The 23,778-nt window shown below is 39.0% G+C and overlaps 1 protein-coding gene across 4 annotated transcripts in view; it reads right to left on the reverse strand.

The window, feature by feature from the left end:
- NHSL1 (NHS like 1) overlaps nucleotides 1–14,866 on the reverse strand; it is a 154,857-nt gene extending 139,991 nt beyond the window's left edge. For all 4 annotated transcript variants that reach the window (XM_083368193.1, XM_083368195.1, XM_083368191.1 and 1 more), the window contains exon 1: nucleotides 14,122–14,866. In XM_083368193.1, coding sequence (XP_083224319.1) covers nucleotides 14,122–14,449 — 328 coding nt within the window. In that variant the 5' untranslated portion in view covers nucleotides 14,450–14,866. The remainder of the gene's footprint in view (nucleotides 1–14,121) is intronic.
- Between the last annotated feature and the right edge of the window lie 8,912 nt (nucleotides 14,867–23,778).

The following is a 23,778-nucleotide window of genomic DNA, read 5'->3' on the forward strand; positions in this document are numbered from 1 at the left end:
TTATATTTGATATTTCTTTGCCTTTCTTTAAAGTTTAAGAACCTTTAAACTGGCAAGGTTTATTAAAATCACTGGTAAGTTTCTTTCAATTCTTAAAAAAAGTTTAAGTATAAGTTTAAAGATGTTTATTTTTTATTACAAATTAATAAAATTAAAATTAATATTACAGCAAAAGTCTTGTTATGAGTTTCAAAATGTAAGCAAAGGATCCTTTGAGAGAGGAGCCTTTCAATCAATTTTAAAGTCTTAAACTTTTGGTGGCCTTAGAAAGCTTTAAACTGATTAAGGGCTCAAATGGACTTGATTTAAGATTTTAAAATTTATTGAAAGGCTCTTCTCCCAAAGGATCCTTTGCTTACATTTTGAAACTGATAACAAGACTTTGAAGATTATACACTAGAGGGCACCAGATGGCTACCTTAAAAGAAACATTTGATCTACTGTAAAATATGGTGACAGGAAATTTTGAACTATTTAACTCTTTTGTACATTGGTTGGTTGAAACTGACATACAGGTAAAATTAAAAATCAGAGCTAACAAAAAGGAAATGGAAATAAAGAATTTACAAATGAAATATTGTAGCTTAAAAATTGATAAAGAAATATATATAAAAAAATCAAATTAGCAATATGGATTATTCCTTACGCTGAATTTGCAAGAGGGTTTTGCTGAGTTGCTACATTGGAGGTACAGAAGAGGCTTCATAAAGATGAAAACAAGAATTTTGTGAGAAGAGGGGGTATGAGAAGACATATGTTAGAACTTTCTCTGAAGAAAGAAAGATTGTTTACAGCAGGGATGTCAAACTGCCAGCCCGTGGGCCGGACGCATCACCAGGAAACTGCGCCCACCCTATTGCCGGCAATGGAGAAAAAGCTCCAATATGTTGCACAACGTCACGTGACGTTGCGAGTTTGACATGTCTGGTTTACAGGAAAAAAGAAAGAATACAGAATTAGTTTATTCAAATTATTCAAATTGCTAATAAAGAATTTGGGAGGCTAAGATGATCATTTCGAACTATTTATGTTCTCATCAGTTAGTCATACCCTTTATCTGAGATTCGAACCCGGGCTGATTATATATCAGGCAGTGTTTTAACCTCCTGAGCCATGGGTTCCTTCTCTCTTATATTAGCTGGAAGGCAAGGCAAATGTATTAGTTTATTCAATCAAGATGAAAATAATGAGTTGTTATTTTGGGAAATATTTATCAGATGCTTGATTAGGACTGGATGATGGTTTAGTTCTATTAATATTTAATTTTTTTTGGAGTGGGACTAAACTTTGAAGAGAGAAAATGGGGATTTGTTTAAAGGGAAAATAAGGATTTAGATTGGGTGTAATAGATATAATCTGTATTATTTTGGGCTTCTCCTGTTTAACAGAGTTCTAGACATGGGTTTATAGAAATTGGGATGGCGTATGGAATGAAGAGATGTTTGCTTATAATTTAAGAGATAGTGATGAAATTATTAAAGTTGTTAAGGACGAAGGGGGAGCTTTCTTTTTCTCATTTTTTTTCTTTTGTGCATCCCCTTTTTAATTTTTTTAATATATTTTTTATTCTGTAGTTGTACAAATTTTGCTTGTATCATATAATCTCAAATAACATTATTTGGGGAAAAATGTGTTGCTGAGCAATGGTCTTCAAACTGTTTGAAAATAAGAGCTGTATTTTGTTTCTGTATTAAATTCTATACAAGGCAATTTTAATTCTAATGTGGTACCACAGAATGAGTCTAATCCCGTTAAATGTAGTTATACTATAGTGCTTCTGTAAATATGAGTCTCATGAGGCAACAGTATAGGACCCTGATGACTTCCCAATATGTGTGTTTAAAGTGGTAATGCAAGGAAGCAAAGACTTGTGCATCTCTCATCTTTCTCTCTTTCTTTTGGTGGTTCCTGTGCTTTGAATCACAAGACATTCACATGGTAGAGAGAGAAATCTGCGGACACCATGGAATATCTGCACTGTTCTTCCATTCGTGCTAAATCTCCAGTTGCACCTGCTTTCATACGGTATTCATTGGTGTGCTCATCTTAACAGGTGGAGCAACAAAAACAAGGCTCCGTTGAGGCACTCCTCCAAAACTGGCAATCTGCCATGCTTAACTAGAACAAGCTTAATGAATGCATTTTATAGCAGTTTGTTAACTGTTTAGAGTACAAATTTCCAATCAAATTAATTCTGTATGGGTTTTAGTGAATTTTGCATGCAACCATCATTCAAGTATGGAAACCATTCTCATAAAAATATACGGCCACCAAGTGAAGCAAATGAAAAAATACAGAATATGAAGAATAAAGAATATGAAGAATAAAAACCGTCAAAACAATGAATGAATTTCCAAGATGGTACAATGTAAATATACTGTTTTGCAAGGTGCTTTCTGCTAGCGATCCTAGTTTGCATAAAACAGTACGAATATGCTTGAAGTAAAATTGGGCATGCTCTTTGATCAAAATGTGCCAAAGCTAACCACCAATATTTTCACCATTGGCAGGGAAGTGACACAGGTATTGTAAGCTAAGGCAGGTAGGTATACCTGCAGGAGACTACAGCCACTTTCTCTCACCCCACCACAACTTACTACTATTATAAAAATAGAAGGAGCATTATAAATGTCAACTTGAATTGTACAAATAAAGATGGAATGTATATCAAACAAATAAATTAATACTATATTACTATCCTCATGCTTCAATTCACCTAAACTGTTATTCTGTCAGATAATTCAAATGGATGGGGGCAATCAGAAGACAGTACAGAGAAAATGACTGGGCCATTTCAGAAGTAAAGAGATGCATACATGCAGATAGAAAAGTAATGGATAGCATGCAGTTGATAAAGATTAATGAATATGTGTTAAAAGACAAAGCGAAAGTATAAAATAACATATTTCTGCCCACACTGATGCATGGAAATGAAGATTGTTAATGTCTGGAAAAACATACAAGTAAACTCAGTGGGATGGAATAAGTGGCGAATGAATGTGTTTGAATACAAAAGTGATGACTGGTACAAAAGATTGTGCTGAGTTGGCTAGATCTTCTGGAAATAATGACTGATGATCAAGTCTCTCACACGAAGATAAAAAATAAATAAAGGAAGAGTGAATGGGTCAAGAGGAAGCTGAAGATCCCAGTCACTGCTGGAGTTGATAGGATCAAAGTGAGAATTTTAAATAACAAAGGGCAATGGACAAGTATAATAGAAGAGGATCATTTGCAAAGGCAGAAATGGACAGAGTGGTTGATGTTGATGTAAAAAAAGATTTAGCTAAATTTCCTTTTCTTTTACTTTTTCATGCCTTTAATTTCTTTGGCTTGGTATCTTAATCCTTTCTGCACTTTATATGATATTGCTTACTGTGAAATGGAACAGAATAGGTATCTCTATAGATTGACTCAGCCTTCCATGATTCTGAGGTGAGTAAAATGAAGAGCCAGATTGTTGGGGACAATATGCTGACTCTGTAATCCACTTAGAGAGTGCTGTAAATCACTGTGAAGCAATATATACGTCTAAGTGATATTGCTATTGCTATATCTGTAAGAATTAAACAAGACAAGAACTGAGTTTTCTCACTAGATTCAAATTATCACCAATCCATTTTAAATTGCCTTCATCATACAATAGCATGATTTTCAATAAATGAAAAGAATACAAACACTTTTGAGTATTTTTCCACTATAAATCAATAATCTGAAAGAAAGCACAGAATCACTTTCTCAAATCCTTATGAACCTCCTCTAAATAAATGTTGTAAGCCACCCTGAGTCATTATTGCATGATGGTTGGCTATACAAACTGAAGATATACAAAATGAATAAGTAAACACCTGTCACCAAGGCTACTGGTTACAGGTGTTTACTTATTTGGGATTCTACCATTTCTATGCTGGAAATGGTAGAATCACAAATTATAACACAGAAATAGTTCAATAAAGTAATATTTTAATGCAAAATAAATTCTAAGTATCACAAATGAAAAGGATTTTTCCCCAATAGTCATTGGGTGGATCCAGATTTATTTATATATAGAACAGAAGCACTGACATCAAGAAAACTTAGGAATAACTTTAGTCAATTGCATTCAATGATTGTATTACATATTATTAAGTCTGAATATACATTTTCAATATTATTATTAAACTTATTTCCCTGCCAACTCCCAGAGACTCTGGACAGTTTACCATATACTTTAAATACAGGGGACATTTCTACAACTACACAAAAAATAGTTACTTAACTACAGATAATTTCTCCTTTATTACTGGTTGTTACACTGTGCAGCTATGAGTCTTGCAATACATAATAAGTCAGTAACAGAAGGATAAAAGGTGATAGCATACTTTAAAACAGGAGGAACAATGAGAACTAGGTTTTTTATGCATGTAATTCACCTTTAAACGTGGGGCAGATAATTTCTCCCTACTTAAACTTTAGGTGGAAAAAGGATATTAAATTACAAATTATTTTTCCCCAATGTGCTACTGTACAGCACAGGTCCCCAACCTTTTGGGCACCAGGGACCGGTTCTGTGGAGAAAGGTTTTTCCACAGACCGGATAGTGCGTGGTTTTATATGCTGGCTGCATCTAACAGATGGGGCTTTGCCTGTTTGTGCGGACCATTTCTGGCATATCGTGGCCCGGAAACTGGTCCACGGACCTGGGGTTGGGGACCCTTGCTGTACAGTATATCTTCATATGGCCATATCTATTCCATTTCCCTTCTTTCAAATGAGACCAGGAATATGGCATAAGATGACTGCAAATTGGCATTCCATGCTATTCTGACATTTCAGGAAGCAAAATATATCCATTCCTGCATTTGATTGTGTAAAAACACTTCTCCATGACTAAAAATAAAAACTGACTACAAAACTAAAAGTGACTGGAATAAGGATATTTGTCACTATAGCCAATTTCTTCATGCATCAGATTACATTTAAGTACCATACTATATAGTATTGTATAATACTAGTACTTTTAAGAAACACAACATTATATTTGAAATTAATCCCCTTTCCAAGTAAGACATGGCAGAAAATAAAACCATACCTGTTATGCCTGCCTTGCAAGTCCACAGTCCTACACCCATTAATTAATGCTGTAATTAGTCATCTAGTTTGCCAACAGTAGCCAAAAATGTCACACACTTTTTATACCTTCTAATTAATATTCACTGACCAAATATAAAATAAAGGAATGACTTTTAATACTATCTTTGGTTTCAAGCTCAAAATATTTAGATTTTCTTCTCTGCAAACTTTATATATTAGTTATTGGAAATGCAGAACTGATGCACAGACTACAGTACATAGATTATGCAGTACATAAACTACAGTTCTACAATATATCTCTGTGTCCAAGATACAGCTGCTAAATCAGATGAAAAAAAGTGATACTACCAGTGGTATAAAATGTCAAATACCTCTTAGAGTGACTTATAAAAGGAATTGCTTTTAGTAATGAGAAAAAAATGTTTTAAATAAACAATAAATAATTTACTGAAAGGGACTTTATATGCATTTTTATATAACAAAGAGGCTTATAAAACTGCAAATGGCTTTGTGACAAGATTAAATTATTATGATTACTATAATAAGCACAGAATTTAATCAATGGCTGCAATAGGAAACTTCCACACATTAAAACAGACCCCAAAATAGTATTTTTTTTCCAAGAGTGCTGAAGAGGAAAGATGTTGATTACTGTTATTTTTCTTATCTCCCAGTTAGTATTATTTGCTTTAAAAAAATCAAAGAGTTCTTTCCAAGTCATGCCGGATCTGAACATAAATCAGAAATTGTTAGCCAAAACTAAGGCAGATTTTTTACAGCTACATCTGGTCATTGCTAATTGTTCTTTATATGTAGTTACTCTTTTGAAGATTATATGCATTGATAATAGGATAAATTTAATTACAAGGATGTTTGTCTATATCATATACAAAAAAAATCAATTTTTAGACAATAATTATTTATGTGCAAATCCATTGCTTATTCAAATAGATTTTGCTTTAGCACAGCAAAGATTTGTGTATTTCTGGTTGGAAAGGGTTCATGTTTTAATGAATCCTTCTGCATTTTTTTACTTCTTATAAAGTATGTCATTAATACTGCAAAGGCTAAACTTCTGAAACAAATGCTTGTTTTTTATTATTCTCTGTTAAATTACAGAATTACGGCTGCAACTTATTAATTCCAGTGTACTTTTGTTTCTAGTATTGCAATAGTCTTGGGGTAAATTATTGAATGAAATTTGACAGTTTTTCAGGTAATTTTGTGATAAAGTAAAAGAAGAAAACAATTTTGGTCTGAGCTATAAATTTTGAGGGGAAGAACCTTAGATGTTCAGTAAAGAATAAAATAGCTGAAACTGTCCAGCGAATCAAATTAGGCTGTTTTGCCTTTTTTATCTGGTTCCTAAAAAGCTCTGATGGCTCAGACCTCATCTTAACAAGACAGGCAATGTTTCTTCAGAAAAATGGGCAAGACAACTATGATATTCACTTGTGGAAAACCATAGGTACAGAAGAAAAATAAATCTGCTAGAACAATCCTGCAGTGTTATATATGCCATAGAAGTGATTACAATATTGAATCAATGTTTTACAAATTCTTTCAAGACGGGAAGTGCTGTGAAGGATGGAAGATTCTTCCATTCATATGTTTCTTTTTTTAATACACAGGAAAGCCCTTCCAGAGTATTTTTTTTGTTGTTGTTGCAGCAGGAGGTGAGTGAGCCAAATGAGATGTTCCCCCACGGAAACAGCTGACCCCAAACAAAACAAAAACACTCACAAGTTGCATTGCACAGTATTTCCTTCCTAACACTGGATGGCTCTGGAGAAGACATGAACTGCAGTCACCCAACTTTATGAATCATCCGAATAAATGGGAAAGAAATTAGCAATTTCCTCAAAGAATCTCTTCCACTTTATCTATAACATTTTTTACAAAACTGTGTGTCAAGGGAATCAGAAAGTAAAAACCATTAACTTTTACCAAAGCCATACAGTCTTTATACAAGTCCAGAAGAAGCATACTGTCTTACGTAGCATGCAATAAATTGCTAGTTTTCCAGGCTTCAAATACAAGGAAAACATTTCATTTTGATTTTATTTTTGTTTATCGCTATAATTTTTATGCTGCTCTGGTTGAACAGCCTCCAAGTGGCTTGCAAAGCTTTTCAGGAAATAGAGATTTTTTTAAAAAAAAATCTTTAAAATTCTCAGTTCATATGATATTTTTTTGCAGATTTCGTTCTTTACTTCCAATTTCTGGAAGAGAACTCAAACTCAGTATTTGTTCTTCTTAAGGAAAAAATACAATCTTTTCTTTTAATGGCTAACAAGTCCTCTGAATAAACAAATAGGATGCTAAGTGCTATATACAGCTGTCCTGATTATAGGTTTTTCTAACCATGACTGCTATATCTTATGTGGTGTTAACTGACTTTCAGCAATGCCTAGAATTTCATTTTCCATTTCTCAACCATAAAAAAGATCCCCAAGATCAAATAAAATATATATGAGTATACAGATAGTCCTCGACTTACAACAGTTCATTTAGTGACCATTCAAAGTTACAATGGCACTGAAAAAAGTGACCATTTTTCACAGTAACAACCCTTGCAGCATCCCCATGGTCACTTGGTCAAAATTTTCATGCTGGCAACTGACTCATATTTATGACAGTTGCAGTGTTCTGGGCTATGCTATGGTTCCAGAGGGCAGGCGCACCCACAGAGAAGGCCCTCTCTCTGGGAGTCACCAGCCGGCAATCCTTCACCGGTGGTACCCTAAGGAGGCCCTCCCTGTGGGAGCGCACAGGACGATGGGAAGTTGATGCCGGCAGCAGGTGTTCCCTCAGATAATTTTATTAGGATTGTGCTGTGCTTGAGATTCAAAAATTAAAGGATGCTTCAGAGTATGTAATAGTAGATATATACCACCTATCTGGAACTCCATAATGCAAAGTGGTTTTTTCCTGGACATTTTTATTCAGAGTACCAGAGCAATATAATTCCTGTATGCAATATGACTCTCAAATCAAAGGCAAGAGGCACTTCTGCCACAAATGCCACTGAGGAAGGAAGGAAGGAAGGAAGGAAGGAAGGAAGGAAGGAAGGAAGGAAGGAAGGAAGGTTGGTTCAGTGCTTGAAAACAGGCCTGTTGCTATGTTTTCTTTTAAAGGTTGGTAGATCTGCCTTGATCTGGCTTTGAAGGACAGAAGCAGTATCAAGAAACACCAAATTGAAAATTTCAAAATATATTAAATTCAATTACTAAACATAATTATTATGTGACCAGTGTATGTTTTTGCATGTAATAAGCATGTCAAACTTTAAAATTGTATGAGCAAAGTTATGTATATTGCACTGAATGTTCTTAAAAGAAGCAAAAAGAACTCAGAATACTAAGGATAATATTAAAAGAAATACTGCATATATTTCAAATATTCCCAACATTTCTTCTGAAAAAACTGGAAAAAAAATCTCGGTGGTTTCATAAATCCTGGAAATATTATATCGCCAAATATCCTTTATGGCATAGGACTTATACTGAGTGTCCGTTTAGTATAGTTGTTAAGGCATCAGGCTAGAAACTGGGAGATAGTGAGTTCCAGGCCACCTTAGGCACAAAGAAAGCTGGATAATCTTCACTAGTCACTTTCTTTCAGTCCTAGGTAGGAGGAAATGGCAAACCACTTCTGAAAAACATTGCCAATAAAAAATGCAGGGAGTTTGAAGGCAAAAACGACTTATACTACTACTTATACTACAACCATGAAAGAAAAAAACTAGCAAGCCCAAGTTGACAAAATAGGAAAGAATTTTACAGAAATTGTTAAATATTTTTTGCTAAGTAATCAAGAGGGCAAATAAAGCAAAATGAAATAAATTAGCACAATGTAAATTGTTTTTTGTTCTCGGAATTACATGCAGAAATTATTTACTCACTTTAAACTATGTGCATAAATTATTACTTCACCTTAATATGATAAGGTGGTTGCTGCTTATTATTTCTTGTACATTGTCAAGAAGCTTAAAATGCAACAATCAGCACGAACTTCTGCTAAAAACATTGGTTACCTAACACAGGATTATTTGAATTATGTTCCTGAAAACTGTAGCATGCTGTAAGAATTTGATGATGTTCCATTAGAAAAACAAGGGCAATAGCCTAACCCCAAAAGTTCATGCAGTCTTCCACTACTGAAATTATGTTTCTTGATCAAAAGCTCAGGGGAAATTTTTTTAATTAATTGGTTCTGTGGCCTGAATTTTTTTTTGAAAGCTCTTGGGCTAATGAGCCCTCTGCAAAGCTGCTCTATATACCTGTGCAATTTTTAACGCAAGCCAGGGAAAAATATTGCATAGCTTCCCAATTCCTCAATGAAAACTCAGAACAGTCTTTTCCCGTGTAAGATTGATAGTGTCTTGGCGACATTTTGACGAGGTCCCACTCGTCATCTTCAGGCTGGTGTCTTCGGCTTCGTGCTTGTGCGAGCAAAGCGTGATCGGAGCTGCTGTCTCTCTATAAATATTGGTGGGGTTGTGTGTGGTGCTGGCTTTGTTGCTCTAAGCGGGTTGGTTGGCTGTGTTGTTACATCCTGATTGGATGATGGAGTTATTGTTTGCAGCTGAGTTGGTTGTTTTGTAACATCCTTTGTGGCTGAGGTGTTGGCTGTGTGCCTATTGGTCTTTTGTGTTGTAACGACTTGAGTGTTGTAACGACTTGAGTGTTGTAACGACTTGAGTGTTGTAACGACTTGAGTGATGGGCTGTTTGGTGACATCCTGAGCTCTAGTGTAGTGATATCCTGAGTTCTGGGCTGCAACATCCTGGGTGGTTGGCTGTGTTGTGACATCCCGAGTCTTAGTATTGTAACCTCCTGAGTTTTGTGATGTAATGTCCTGGGCAGACGGCCGTGGTGTAACGTCCTGGGCTCTGGTTTGGCTCCGAGTTTGCGGTCTGGTTTTGTGTTTATGGTGTGTGTCAGTTTGCTTTGTGTGGGGGTCGGGAGGGGGTGCAGCAGTTGGAGATGCCGCCGTGGTTTGGCTTCTGGATGGTGGTTGTATTTTGTCTATGGGGTGGGTTTGGTTTGAGTCCGGTGAGGATGATTGGTGGTGGAGTCCTGTGTTGTTGTGGGTCCGGTGTCAGTTTTTGTGACTGGGACTCGTTTGTTGACTAGGGCTAGTTTCCAGATATCTGGTAGGCGGGAGGTATCGTCACGTTTGTTCATGTTGTGGGGGTGTTTATTTCGATGGCTTCCATAATTATTCTCTTATTGTAGTGTTCAATTTTGGAGATTAATTTCGTTCCTTCAAAGTCAATTTCATGTCCTGTTGCTTTAAGGTGTTGGAAAAGGGAGGAAGTTTTTTCTTCTTTTCTGACTGTATTCTTGTGTTCTGCGATACGTGCATTTATTCTCCTATTAGTTTGTCCAATGTATGTGGCTGGGCAGATTTTGCATGGTATTTTATAAACTCCTTGGTTTTCAAGCTGGAACTTGTCTTTGGTGTTTCTTAAGATGTTGGCTATTTTTTGGTCAGTGCTGAAGGCTGTCTTGATATTGTATTTGTGGAGAATTTTGCTGATTTTATCTGTGGTGCCTTTAATGTAGGGGAGGAGGGCGATGCCGTTGTCCTGTTCTGTGTCTTGGTGGGTGTCTCCCTTTGGATTAGGTTGGTAATAGTATTTCTTTGAAATCCATTGGAAATTTATATATATATATATATATATATATATATGGATTAAAAAATAAAAAAATAAAAATCAAATCAACAGAACAATCTATTGTGGACAGAATTTAAAAAGGGTTTCATTTTTTTAAACAAAAAATATGAATTGAAACAAAAAGGTTAGTATAAGCAAACAAGAACCCCAATTACTCTCCTAAGGCTAATGTGCCAAATGAAAGCTGAAAACTGATACCCATCAGAAATGCTGACAAACAAGCTTCTCTACTCTGCTGAATTGTCTGTACATCATACATTATAAGCCTTGTTTTGTGCAGAGTGGGACAAACTGCAAAACTGAAAAAAGAGGAGAGGTCGAGAGAATATTTCACTGCAGAGAGCCAGCAGGAAATTCCAAACACTCCATGAAAGAATTAACAAAGTTTCTGGGAAAAGGATGTATGTAGTTTACAGAGGGAAAATCATAACATGCTTCTGAACCTTCAATGACAGGGCCTGGGATAAGGAAAAGAAAGAAGAAAGGAAGCATCCCTCCCCTGGCTTTGCTTCCATTCATTTAAACAGCCAAAGGTAGATTGCCCATGCCTAAAGTTCAGTTCCAATATCACTTGTATAATATTTATATGGAAGCCTTTTAATTCAGAATGAACAGATCACGTGACTGCAATTTTTTTAGCCTTGGATCTCTGAATAAGCTGCACACCCACTATAAATAAAAACAAGTTACTTTGCTAGAACAGATTGTAAGTAAAATTGAATTGGACAGCGGGGGTGAATAAAAAGGAACATATTGTGCAAAAAGTAAAGCACTTCCATGTTTAGACAGATGGAATAAAATGGGAAGTGTTAAAGCAATGCTTTCATAAGCATAACGAGAAATTAAACAACTTATACTCACTAGAGCTTACTCCCAGCACTTGGAGTAGACTCTAGTGAAAGCTGTAGTCAAATAACTTCTGTGTACTGTTGATTCAGTATTCTCCCAGAAAGATAACCTTTAAGGATTAGACGCCTTTGTCTAACTTTTAAGTACTTTGAGGTTGAGCAAAGATACCAGACTAGAATTATTTTACCCATGGGAAAATTAAGGAAAGATATACTGTGACATAACTCAGCAAAAGTTAAGGAATTTCCTCCTAAGAAAAAAAAATCTTCACATTTTTCAAGCAAAGACATTTTAAAGAAAGATGTATTTTGTTCAATACAAAATATTCTCATCACCCTTTGAACAGTAGTCGAAGTGGATTCCAATTTTTAAAGGGTAAAACAACAGAAACAGATTATTATGTAAAAGGTAAATAACCAACGACACCCAGTCCAGATGATATCAGTAAGAGCAAATTTTGCTTTAATTAGCTTTAAAGGCTCAGGAGACCAGACTTCAGCTGCTCTCCAAAAAACAGGCACCAAATGCTAGGCTAATTTGCTAGCGGCAGTTATAGCTGCTACCACAGAAAATGCCATCTTTACCAACCAGTCAAGGAGAAGGTTTCCCTGAATGTGTCAGTTGTTGATCTCAATATATGCTCATAAATAAACACTTCCCAATAAAGAACATTTGTAGCTCAGGGTTGAAATGATGGGTCCTTGATACTCTTTGAGCTTGGTTGTTTTCTTGCAAACGTTTTATTACCCAAACTAGGTAACATCATCAGTGCTGGTCTAATGAAACGTCTGCAAGAAAACAACCAAACTGAGAGAGTACCAAGGACCACTCATAAACAGTTTCCCTAGACCCACTAGGACAGGGGTCTTCAAACTTGGCCCTTTTATGACTTGTGGACTTCAACTCCCAGAATTCCTCAGCCAGCATGCCTGGCTGAGGAATTCTGGGAGCTGAAGTCCACAAGTCATAAAAGGGCCAAGTTTGAAGACCCCTGCACTAGGACTTCATATATTCTGCAGCAGCATTTAAAAGCTACTGTACAACTTTCTTTAGTAGGAGACACCTCTGTGCTATTTTGGTACACCCTAATAACTGTATTACCAAGCCATGGGTGTTGGCTTTTTGTTCTTATGGAACAACATGACTGATAACATCTACAGTTTAGCAAGAATGTCCTTTTCTTTCCAAATGAAATGAAACTGATAAAAGCTTTTCATCCTGAAGGTACCATTTGTCATCCAACGCTAAAGTCAAATCCATTAAAAAAACACTCTGGATATAAGAACAATATTGTTCAGAAGAAAAAATTAAATTAAAACTTTATTGATTTTATAAAAAAAACTTGATTAAAAATTAAATTAAAACTTTGCTTTTGAAAGTTTACCAAGTTTCAATATCTCTTCAATGAGGGTTTGATAATTCAAGTGTCTATCAGTGTCATCCAAAGCCAATCTGTTTGAATCTTTTATAAGGGATACCAATAGATTTTATAATAACACATCACTTTTAATAGGGCTTCTATAAACCTATATGCATTATTTTCCAAAAAAAAATGTATAATATTCAAATTTACTTAATTAAGGGACCCATGGAAGAGATCATTCCCAGTATTATCAAAATAGCTTTCATCTGAACAAATTCAGTCAGAGAATCCCATGTTTCCATTACCATAAGAGAAGTTAACTAATGACATTGTAAAGGAATCTTTCAGAGTGTCCCAGAAATATTTTTTTCAATTTAAGTACTTAGTGTTCCCATTTTTCTCTCTCTCTCTCTTTACTGTCCTGTTTATAAAAACATGCACAAAGAAACATAGATGTGGAAGGTTTTCTCTTATCTCGAAAAAACTTTTTACAGCCTGGGACCTAATCCCAAACCTGCTTCACACTCTTCTGGAATCTTAGAGCATGCAATCCAGAAGGAAATAATCCCATCTGATGGACACGCATCTGTATTTCAGCGCACGCAGGCCAAAACACACGTGTCGTGCACTGTCACGGAAGGGGCCAATTGTTCGGCTAGAGTCAAGGAAGAAACCCGAGGCTTTGTTTTGAGCACTGGACTCTTAAAAGATCCCTGTTTGGGAGAGGCAAAGCAGCATTTCAACAATGTGACCCAACCCGTGGAGCCTGTACCTCTTGCAATAACCGCGAAACTCTTTCGTGCAACCCGCTCAGAACCATCAGCCTCCGGTCCAGACCGAGCTCCGGTTTGGACGGGAAGAGGAGACGGCCCCGTTTTCATTCGCGACTGGAATGGGGTTGGGTCTTCCGTTGGTCCAACGGATAGCGAGGGGAACCTCTGCTCTCTTGCAAACTTCAAACATTTCCACCGGCCCAAATCTCCCCTTTTTTTCTCCTGTTCCCGGGCGGCCGGCAGGCAGGCACACACACACACATACACGCAAACACACACACACACACCCCTCCCCATCCCGCAGCCGCTGCGAGTGGCCCTCCAGCCAAGCAGCCCGTCTATAGTTCGCCCGCCAAACGCAGCCCCAGCTAGAGACTTACGGACTTTGACTTTGCGGTGATCCAAGCAACCGGCGAGACCTTTCAGGGACTCCAGGCGGCCCTGGAGCCGGACGCTCCGTCGCCCGAGGCTGTCGGCTTCGCTCTGGATGCCGCCGAAGATGTCGCCGGCCCAGCGGGAGAGGTCAGAGAGCTGCCAGAGGAGGGAGACCAGCGAGCGGGAGCAGACTTCTTCCAAAGAGTCGAAGAGGCGAAGAAGCCCCGCGCCGCTCCGCCTGGCGTGCCCGTCTTTGTCCCTCTGAACGGCGGCAGCGCCCTCGTCCAAGCGGCAGAGCTTGAGGGGCGCCACGGTCCTCAGAGGGAAAGGCATCGTCGGGCTTCCGCTTCTCTGGGCGGAAAGCAAGACGCATCCAACCCAAGCCAACGCTTCGCGCCGGGTCTTCTTCCCCAAGGAGGCCGAACTTGCCAACCCAGCTTTCCTTTTTCTTCTTCTTCTTCTCCTCGCTGTTTGTTATTAAAAAGGCCGGAGCAAAGAGCTGGCGTGGCCGCAAGCCCCGTCAGCCCAGGGCCCGCTGCGGAATCGCCACAGGTACATTGCGCCGAGGCGAGCGTTTGGGAAGAAGAGTTGGCTCGCTTTTCCCCGCAGCTTAGCCGAAAAGGCGCTGCAAGAGCCCAGCGTGGCGCGCGCGGTGGGGGGAAAGGAGAGAGAGAGAGAGAGAAGCGGGAATCCAGAGCTTTGCGCCGCTGCCGGGCAACTCCGAGCAGAAAGACCGGAGGGAGAACTGATGTTCTTGGAAGTCAGCGAGGAAGCGGGCTGGAAAGAAAAAAAAAGGGGGGGAGCCTCTGCTCGGCAAAGCCCGAAGACGCTTGAAAACAGCCCCCCCCCCGCGCGGTCACCTGGGATTCCCCCCCCCCTCTTGTTTGCTTTCCCGAAACAGCCGCTCTTCCGCCTTGCTTGGGAAACCGACGAGACGGAGAGGGGAGCGCAAGACGATCCGTCTCAGCCAGCAACCTGGCGCGAGTGATTTAAGCGATCCCAATGACAACAATCAAGGCCGCCGCCTACCTGTGGCTCTCCCTGCCCGAGTTACTCCTTGCCCCCCCCCCAGCCAGCCGAAGGTGGAGCGCCTCTCTCTCTCTCTCTCTCTCCCCGCCTTCCCATTAACTCTTTCTGCCGCTGGAGGTCAGCGAATCTCAGCTTTGGCTTCTTAGTTCATTGGAATCTTCCCGGGCTCTTTGCCTCAAAAATGAACTTCCTCCTCTGTCGCTCTGAGCTGCCCAGCGGAGCCCGTCCCTTTACAGCTGCCACCCTTTTCACCTATTTTTTAAGGGCCCAGGAGAGCCTCGGCCTTGCTATTTAGGTCTCAAATGCCCGTTCTTTTTCACAGAAGCGGTCTTACACGCTAAGGGCAGGAGAAAAGAGGGGAATTGGATTTTTCTGGGACCTATTGGTAAAATGGACTGAATCCCTAATGGCATTGCTGTGGCAGTTTTAAAGCTGGGCTCCCTGATCTCTTTTTCTTGCAACACTCACTTATTTATTACTTTTATATCCCATTTTTCGATCAGGAATGGAAAGCAGAGCATCTACGTAGGGCTCTCTCTTGTTACGCTCTGCAACAACTCTCTGGGGTAGTTTGAATCTAGAGAAAATACTGGCCCAAAGCAACATGGTGAACTTCTTGACCCCTCACGCACAGAAGATCTTCCATCTATCTATATTTCTAGTCAAGAGATGGCTTTTTTCCATAGCACTAGAAACCTGGGAGCTAAACTGTGGTCAATTTTATCTCCATGAGAGTCAATATTGATATATGTTTTGTTCTTTTATTCAGGTGACATTCTAGTATCTGTCATGCATGTCACATTGTGCTTTATAGCACTCTCTGGGCAGTTTACAGAGTCAGCATATTGCCCCAACAATCTGGGTCCTCATTTTACTGGCCTCGGAAAGATGGAAGGCTGAGTCAACCTTGAGCCAGTCAAGAACAAACTCCTGGCTGTGGGCAGAGTTAGCCTGCAATGTTGCATTTTAACCACTGCACCATCAGAGATATAGAATTGTTGTTAAAAAAAATAGTTTGCTCATGTCTTCTGGAGGTAAAGAACATATTCATTAAAATACTTCAATCTCTTGTGTTGCCTAGAATTGTGTTGGCTCACTCATATTAGTCATGCTTAATATTTTCTATATCTATCTTCCTGGCTCCACAGTTATTAAATTACAAGGACTTTCTGCACGCTGATTAAGTTTCTCAATGTCATAAAATACAATTATAAGCAACAGGCACACACAAAAGAAAAATGCATTGCTGTACTTTAGCTGTAATCACTAAAAAGTTCTGTTCCTACTTTAGGTATTTCTGCAAACATGTGTATGCATGTCTACTTCCCGTACTTCAGGCAGGGGAACTGTTAGGCTACAGAGCAGATGTTAGAATCCCTGCCCAATCTTGAGTTTAAAAATGTAAAACCAGGTGTTTGTTACTTAGAACATCTAACCATGAAGAAGGAATCATTTGCAAAGGACATTCAGTTCAAGCTTGGTGCTACACTTAATAACCAGTGAATACACATGGAAAAAAATTACACCTGCCATTTTATCCAACCAAGTTTTAATTACAAATGTCAGCTAATTATGTTCTTCCTGAATAATGGTCATTATAGTTGGATTAGATGATCCGGCATACACCAGCATTTCATTAGGGCCTAGGGGTCATAGATAATTAGTAGAACAAGAATAAACAACTCAAAAACCTGGCACAGCTTCAGACTGGGGTTACACTGCTAGAAATTCAGGGTAGCATTGAACTGTTATAGTATCATCCAATTACTTTAGAAGGCCCGAAAAATACTTAGTACTAGCCCCTAGTTGTCCAAAGGGCACTCATCATTATCTATGATGTGATGAAAGTGCTGATGAAGTGCCTGGAGTCTCTCAGGTCCAGGTGGATCCTTCCAAGATGGATTGGCTTTGGATTTGTGGATCTAACAATTCCAGAGAAATGGCACCTTTCTCTCTGAATGGGGTTCTATTACCCCACTTGGAGATGGTCCACAATCTGGAAGCCCTAAACTCATGGCTATGAGTACAACTGGCAGCTAAATAGGAGTTCTGCCTAGTTCCATCTGGTGCACCACTTATAACTATCCTTAGATCAGAAAGGCAGGTTCATGATCACTCATACTTTAATCACTTCTCAGTTGGATTTCTCTAATGCATTCTACATGTGTTGCCCTTGAAGAACATTCCAAGGTACAGGTAGAAGGCATCAGATCAGGTATGCCCTGATATATTTGGATGACACCCCACCCTACCCTTTGCTTTAGAAGCCCCATTGGCTGCCATTGGGTCTCGGAATGTGATTCAAAGTGCTGATTGTCGCTCCAAAGGTCCTACTTGGCTCCAGTCTTTGGCTATTTGGAATTGTCATCAGAGGGGGACTTCAGAAGCAAGGTTTTTTCCCATCAACATCTCCATCCTCTGGAACTCCTTTGCAAGATTCAGTAGGCTTTATCCCTCCTGTGCTTCAAGAAACTAGAAAAAAAACCTTTTCCTTTTGCCACAGGATAAGGCTTTTTAAAATAGAGGCAGTGCCTGCAGTATCTTTGGTATATTTATATGAGTTTTGTTTTTGTACCTATTTGACATTTCTATTGTTTAAAAAAATATTATGGTATTCTCCTAAAAAATAAAATCTGGGAATGGACAGCATACCAGTATAGTAAACTTCCAAACAAATACATGACGTCTGTTATCCTCCTCTAGTCTGGTGCTGGGTTCCTCCTCCAGATATAAATTATACCACTAAAATCTTAAAATGGCAGATTTCAAACTAGAGGAAGAGATGCAGATAGCTGATTTAAAGTGACAAAAAATAAACTAATTTAATAAGAAAGAAACAGATTAGTGAGAAAGTGTTTTCATAGCAAATTAAGTGGAAAAATGAGCACACTGTTCTTATATCCTCCTGGCATTTAGTCATCACTAAATGATTGTTAATTGTTGTAAAATACATTTTGTAGCCATATGTTGTGGTGAAGCTAGTCCTAGTCGTGGGATGTCACAACAAGGACAGCCAATCCTTGCTATCTTTGAGAACAGGGTAGCAATTTGTCTGATATTTTCAGTGATTCCAATCCAAATTCCAAAAGCAGGAGGAGGGAGAAGGGAGGAGGAAGGAGGGGAGGAGAAGGAGAGGGAGGACCAGGGAGGAGGAAGAGGAGGAGGAGAATAACAATTAGTAAAGGCCAGGATAAAAAACTCATCAAATGATTCAAATTGCAGATTGTGCAAAGAAGCAGAAGGAACAATAGACCATATATATTGCTCATGCAATCACAAGCTGATTATAAACAACAATATAACATAGTCACCAAAATGATTCACTGGAACATCTATTTGGACTGGACAAATGTGCCACTCTCACCATCAACAGGGGAAAACAGTGAATGAATCAAGATGCCCTACAGAAATAACATCAAGAGTCTGGATAAAGACGAACACTACAAACACCTGGGCATCCTTCAAGTTGATGACATCAAGCACACTGAAGTCAAGAAGGTGAGAAGTGAATACATCATAAAAGTGAAGAAGATCTTAAAATCCAAACAGAGTGGAGGAATTACCATCAAGGTAATTAACACCTGGTCAATTGCAGTCATTAGACACACAGCTGGAATATTGAAATGGACTCAAGTAGAATTAAAAGTCCTGGATTAGAAGATCAAAAACAACAACAATGAATCATGGCCTTCACCCACAAAGCAACGTTGATAGACTCTACTTGCCAAGGAAAATAAATGGGCGTGGAAGGTTGCAAGTGCACCACTCAGTTTAAAAAGAAAAACGGCATTGGAAGAATATCTGAAGCACAGTGAAGAAGATAAACCTAGTATACGATGAAGACTTACTGAGTACTGAAAAGACAAAAGTAGTGTATAAGAAAAAGCAAAGGAAGAATAGAAAAGAGACATAAAGAACGGTTGCAAGAATTGATTATGACTACGGTAGTTTAATGAAAAGAGGATTAGGGGTGACATGATAGCAGTGTTCCAATGTCTAAGTAACTGCCACAAAGAAGAAGGGGTCAACCTATTCTCCAAAGCACCTAAAGGCAAGACAAGAAGCAATGGATGAAAACTAATCAAGGAGAGAACTAATTTAGAACTAAGGAGAAATTTCCTGACAGTACTCAGTGGAACGATTTGCCTCCAGAAGTTGTGAGTACTCCAAAACCTGCGGTTTTAAGAAGAGATCGGACAACCATTTGTTGGAAATAGTAGGGTTTCCTGCCTGAGCAGGGACTTGGACTATAAGGTCCAAGGTCCATTTCCAACTCTGCTTTCTGTTAAATTGGATTTTTCTTTTTTAAAACTACAACACACTGTTGACCCATATTCAATTTTCTATTAACTACTATTGTATAAGCTTTTTGCATGTATTTTACAAAGATGGCACCAATGCAACTGGAACTGAAATAAATAGAAAGATAATTCTTCCGTCGCATACATGGTTTCTGTGAGCAAACGTTTATTTAAATTGCTTTAAGCAGTGCTTTTTTTGTCAAAGAAAAAGGTGCCGGAACTCACACATGTCATACAACCTGCCTTGCTTACCCTACAAGGTTCCATCCAAAAAAGGTGCCGGAACTCCGTTCTGAGCGTTCTATGAGAAAAAAAGCCCTGGCTTTTAAGTGTAATGCAGTTCAACTTTTCCCGTGCAGCAACAGTTAATGGAACTTTAAACGAGGCGTATTCATCAATATTGTACTGATTCCTGCAGTGAGTCACTTGAGAGTACAGTAGTGGTGTTTTTTTGTTGTTTTTTAACAACTGAACTGCTTGCGTGCTTCAAGCACCTGTTTTATAACTTTCTTTGTTGTAGGAATGCAGACTCTCTGCATGTGTGTGTTATACTGGTCAGTAACCTAAGGGCCTGGAAGAGTATGTCCCTATTCCCTGCATTCTACCCTAGAATGTCTTTTTTGGTCTTTGTTTGATCTGTCCTGCTCAAAAACAAGAGATGAAACTGGAGGAAAGTTGTTTAAAGGAATAGTTTTGAATTCCTTGAAGGGCCCTATCCTAGAACATTGCATGCTGCTCTCCAGTAGATTGGGGTAGGGTATGACAGAGCATTAAAATCCTGCTCTCTTCAATGAATTACAGGAAAAGAATCTGCTACATAGCAAAACCATTTCCAGGGTTTTTTTTCCATTCCATTCTGTCTCTGTAAATGTGGCAGTTACACAAACACAATAACACAAATTCAAAGCAGCATTTGGCAGCACACCAAGAATACAATAGTAACCAATGCATTGATAAAATGGAGCAGCAGCGGCAAAGACTGCAGTGAAGGAAAGAAACAATAATATTTTTTAGCTTTCTGTTACATTAATCTCAATCACTGTCCTTCTGGCTGCCTAAGGTTTTCTATAGGGTTTTCCTTCCACAAATGGGAGGAATCCCCTCACCAGCTGTTCTTTTGACAGTGCACGAATATCTGGGTAATACACATGTTTTCTTCCAAGTATTCACAAACACAGCGGTTTGCAAATTGTCTAGGGACATTTGTATACACATAAAATTATTGTCAAGCTATGAATAGATGTACAGAATGGATAACCACAGCCCATCTTCCATAATAGGAAATAAAGAGCCATGCAAGCAAAAAAGCCTTGGTGGAGCAGTGGGCTAATGCCTCCTTAAGTAACACCAGCTGCCTGCAATTAGTGCAGGTTCGCATCCCACCAGGCTCAAGGTTGACTCAGCCTTCCATCCTTCCGAGGTAGGTAAAATGAGAACCCAGATTGTTGGGGGCAATTAAGCTGACTTTGTAATAATGCCACTTGGGGGGGGGTGTATGAAAGCCCTAATAAGCAGGCATATACATAGAATGAAGGCTACTGCTAAGCTTGTAAGCCGCCCTGAGTCTTCGGAGAAGGGCAGGATATAAATGGAATTAAAATAAAAATAAAATAAAAATGGTACCAGGGATTATGTTTCCCTTTATACACTTTGAACAAAATGAGAAAAGGAGGTTGTACAAATGTTGATGTGACTGTACAAAGCATTGTTGTGCAAATTCCCTCTCAACCATTAACATGACTATACCCAACTTTAGCTTTGTAACTCCCCCAATTCCTGTTATGCAACTATTACTTCAATATCACAATTCCTAAGGTCCACAGTTGCAACAGAACTTTACAAGCTACAATGGAGAACAGGACTATAATAATGTGGGGACTGGTCAGTTGCCATGAGGTTGTGCACAAGTCTCACCTGGGAAGATCCCTAGTGGGAACAACCATAATGGTTGAGGTGTACAGTTGAGTATGAATGTCAGTTTGCAGAGTTCACATTTCTGGTAGATCATGAATGGTTTGGTGAAATGGGATTTCTGCACTGTATAAGAGTTCAATGGCTTTTGTTTTGTATTTGTTGCTGGAAATTCCATGATGATTGATGGAGGTGTCTTTACACCATTAATTACCTTCAGAGATAGCATATACTAAATATATACCACTGGCTTAGGCAGCTATTTTTCAGGCTTCTCAGTCACCAGGAGGCATAATGCAATCACACGTGCAGGAAGGTAGAATGGCACTCAATGTAAAATTTTATTTTTATTTTTATTACATTTATATCCCGCCCTTCTCCGAAGACTCAGGGCGGCTTACAAGCTTAGCAGTAGCCTTCATTCTATGTTGCCTACAGTTTTGTGGAAGAAAATGTGGTACAGGTATCTGTGCATGTGTGTCACTTTGGGTATGTTTCTGCATAACTTCATAAGCAGGTATTATGTTGTGCCACTACTGGACACAATTTGTACTTCATCTTGTACTAGATCCCAAGAGGAGTATTGCCCTTTTGAGTAGTGCCATAATAACAAAACTGTGGAAGATACTTTTAACAGACTTAATTTGGTCATTCATGTACTGTATGTAGGTCGCTTGGCATATTGAAGTCCCTTGAAAGAGGCAATCCATTTAGTGAATGTCAGCATCACTATTCTCATTGGTCTTGCTGTGTATTGGAGAAGTGAAACTTTTCCATAAAGTAAAAACTGATTGAAAAACCTACCTCATTGCTACATACAATATATACTGCTCCTTTTTTCAGCAATTATTCATATCAGTTCAGTTCTTTAAAAAAAACCCCACTACTGTACTCTCCAGTGACTCACTGCAGGAACCAGTACAATATTGATGAATACACCTTGTTTAAATTAACTGTTGCTGCATGGGAAAAGTTGAACTGCATTCCACTTAAAGCAATTTAAATAAACATTTACTCACAGAAACAATGTATGCAACTGAAGAATTGTCTTTGTATTTATTTCAGTTCAAGTTGCATTGGTGCCATCTTTGTGAACTACAGATAGTATTGATTGTTGTATTTCCCACTTTATAGCTAATGAATTTTACTAGAGTTTCATTTTGCATTCTCTCTACTCTTCCCTCATTCTATTACATAAAAACAAAAGTTTTATGGAAACATTTGCACGCAAGCAGCAATGGATAAGAACGACAAATTTAAAATAGGATGATTGCAGCATTAAAAAAAATCAAGAGTTTGTTACTATATTCAAAAAGCTGGTTGGATCTTGATCTGCCACTATTCCAAGTACAAGACCTCTGTTTTTCCCCCTAGAAAACTGCAATCACCATCAAATTGCAATCACTGGCCAGTACAAATCCTTTGAGTATGTAGTGTAACAGAATAAACATGGAATTGGGCAAATCGGTAATTCACTGTCTTGACAGTGTAGATAGAAGATGGACGAATCTAGCCACGTCTGTTCTTCTTTACGTCAGCCTCCTTTTTTCTAAAAAAACTGACTGGCTTATAACAACTTGTTTTCACTAAATGTATATACCACCAGAAAACCAGCAACTGTGGGAGATTTAGAGCAGTTAAAATTATGCAAGAAAAAAAATTCTTGCATACGGGTACCCCCATCCACTGCATTATTGCATAAATACTTTTGCAGAAACCCTTTTGGAAGTTTTTGCCATCAAGCTGAATTCAATGTTAAAAAATTGATGGGGAGGGGGGGCGGAGAAAAAAGGAACAAGGGGGAATGTTTGGGATTGGAACAGAGGGCAACGCCTGCCCCTTCCTCACGGCACTCTTCTTCCCCCAACTTGGCTCCCGCTAGCTTCTAATTCCCATCTGGAGCATCTATTGTAGCTGGGAGATGATGGAGCTATCAAGTAACGCATCCTACTAAAAGCAGTAGGATGCTGGCCACTGTAGTTGCTCTGGGTTTCAGTCCAGCCTTGCATCCCCGAGTAAAAGGAACAAATACAAGCCGATCAGAGCCCAATCCACGATTGCGAACCGCCTCAGACGTTCGATCCCTACTCGGGTCGAGAAGGCGGGAGGGGTTGGGGGTGGGGGCGGGAGAAGAGAGGATTATCCTTAGGCCAGGGGTAGGCAACCTCGGCTCTTTTATGACTCATGGACTTCAACTCCCAGAATTCCTGAGTCAGCTACGCTGACTCAGGAATTCTGGGAGTTGAAGTCCATGAGTCATAAAAGAGCCGAGGTTGCCTACCTACCCCTGCATTAGGCGAACGGTTGCGCGTCTCGGCGACGTGGAAGCGGCCCGCTCGAGAAGAGCGCGCGGTCACGTGACCTACATCTTCCGGGTTTCTCCCGCTTGGCTTCGTCTTCGAGGGCACGTGGGTTCTTGTT

This window comes from Vipera ursinii (assembly GCF_947247035.1).
Source record: "Vipera ursinii genome assembly, chromosome: 1".
Taxonomy (NCBI): Eukaryota; Metazoa; Chordata; class Lepidosauria; order Squamata; family Viperidae; genus Vipera; species Vipera ursinii.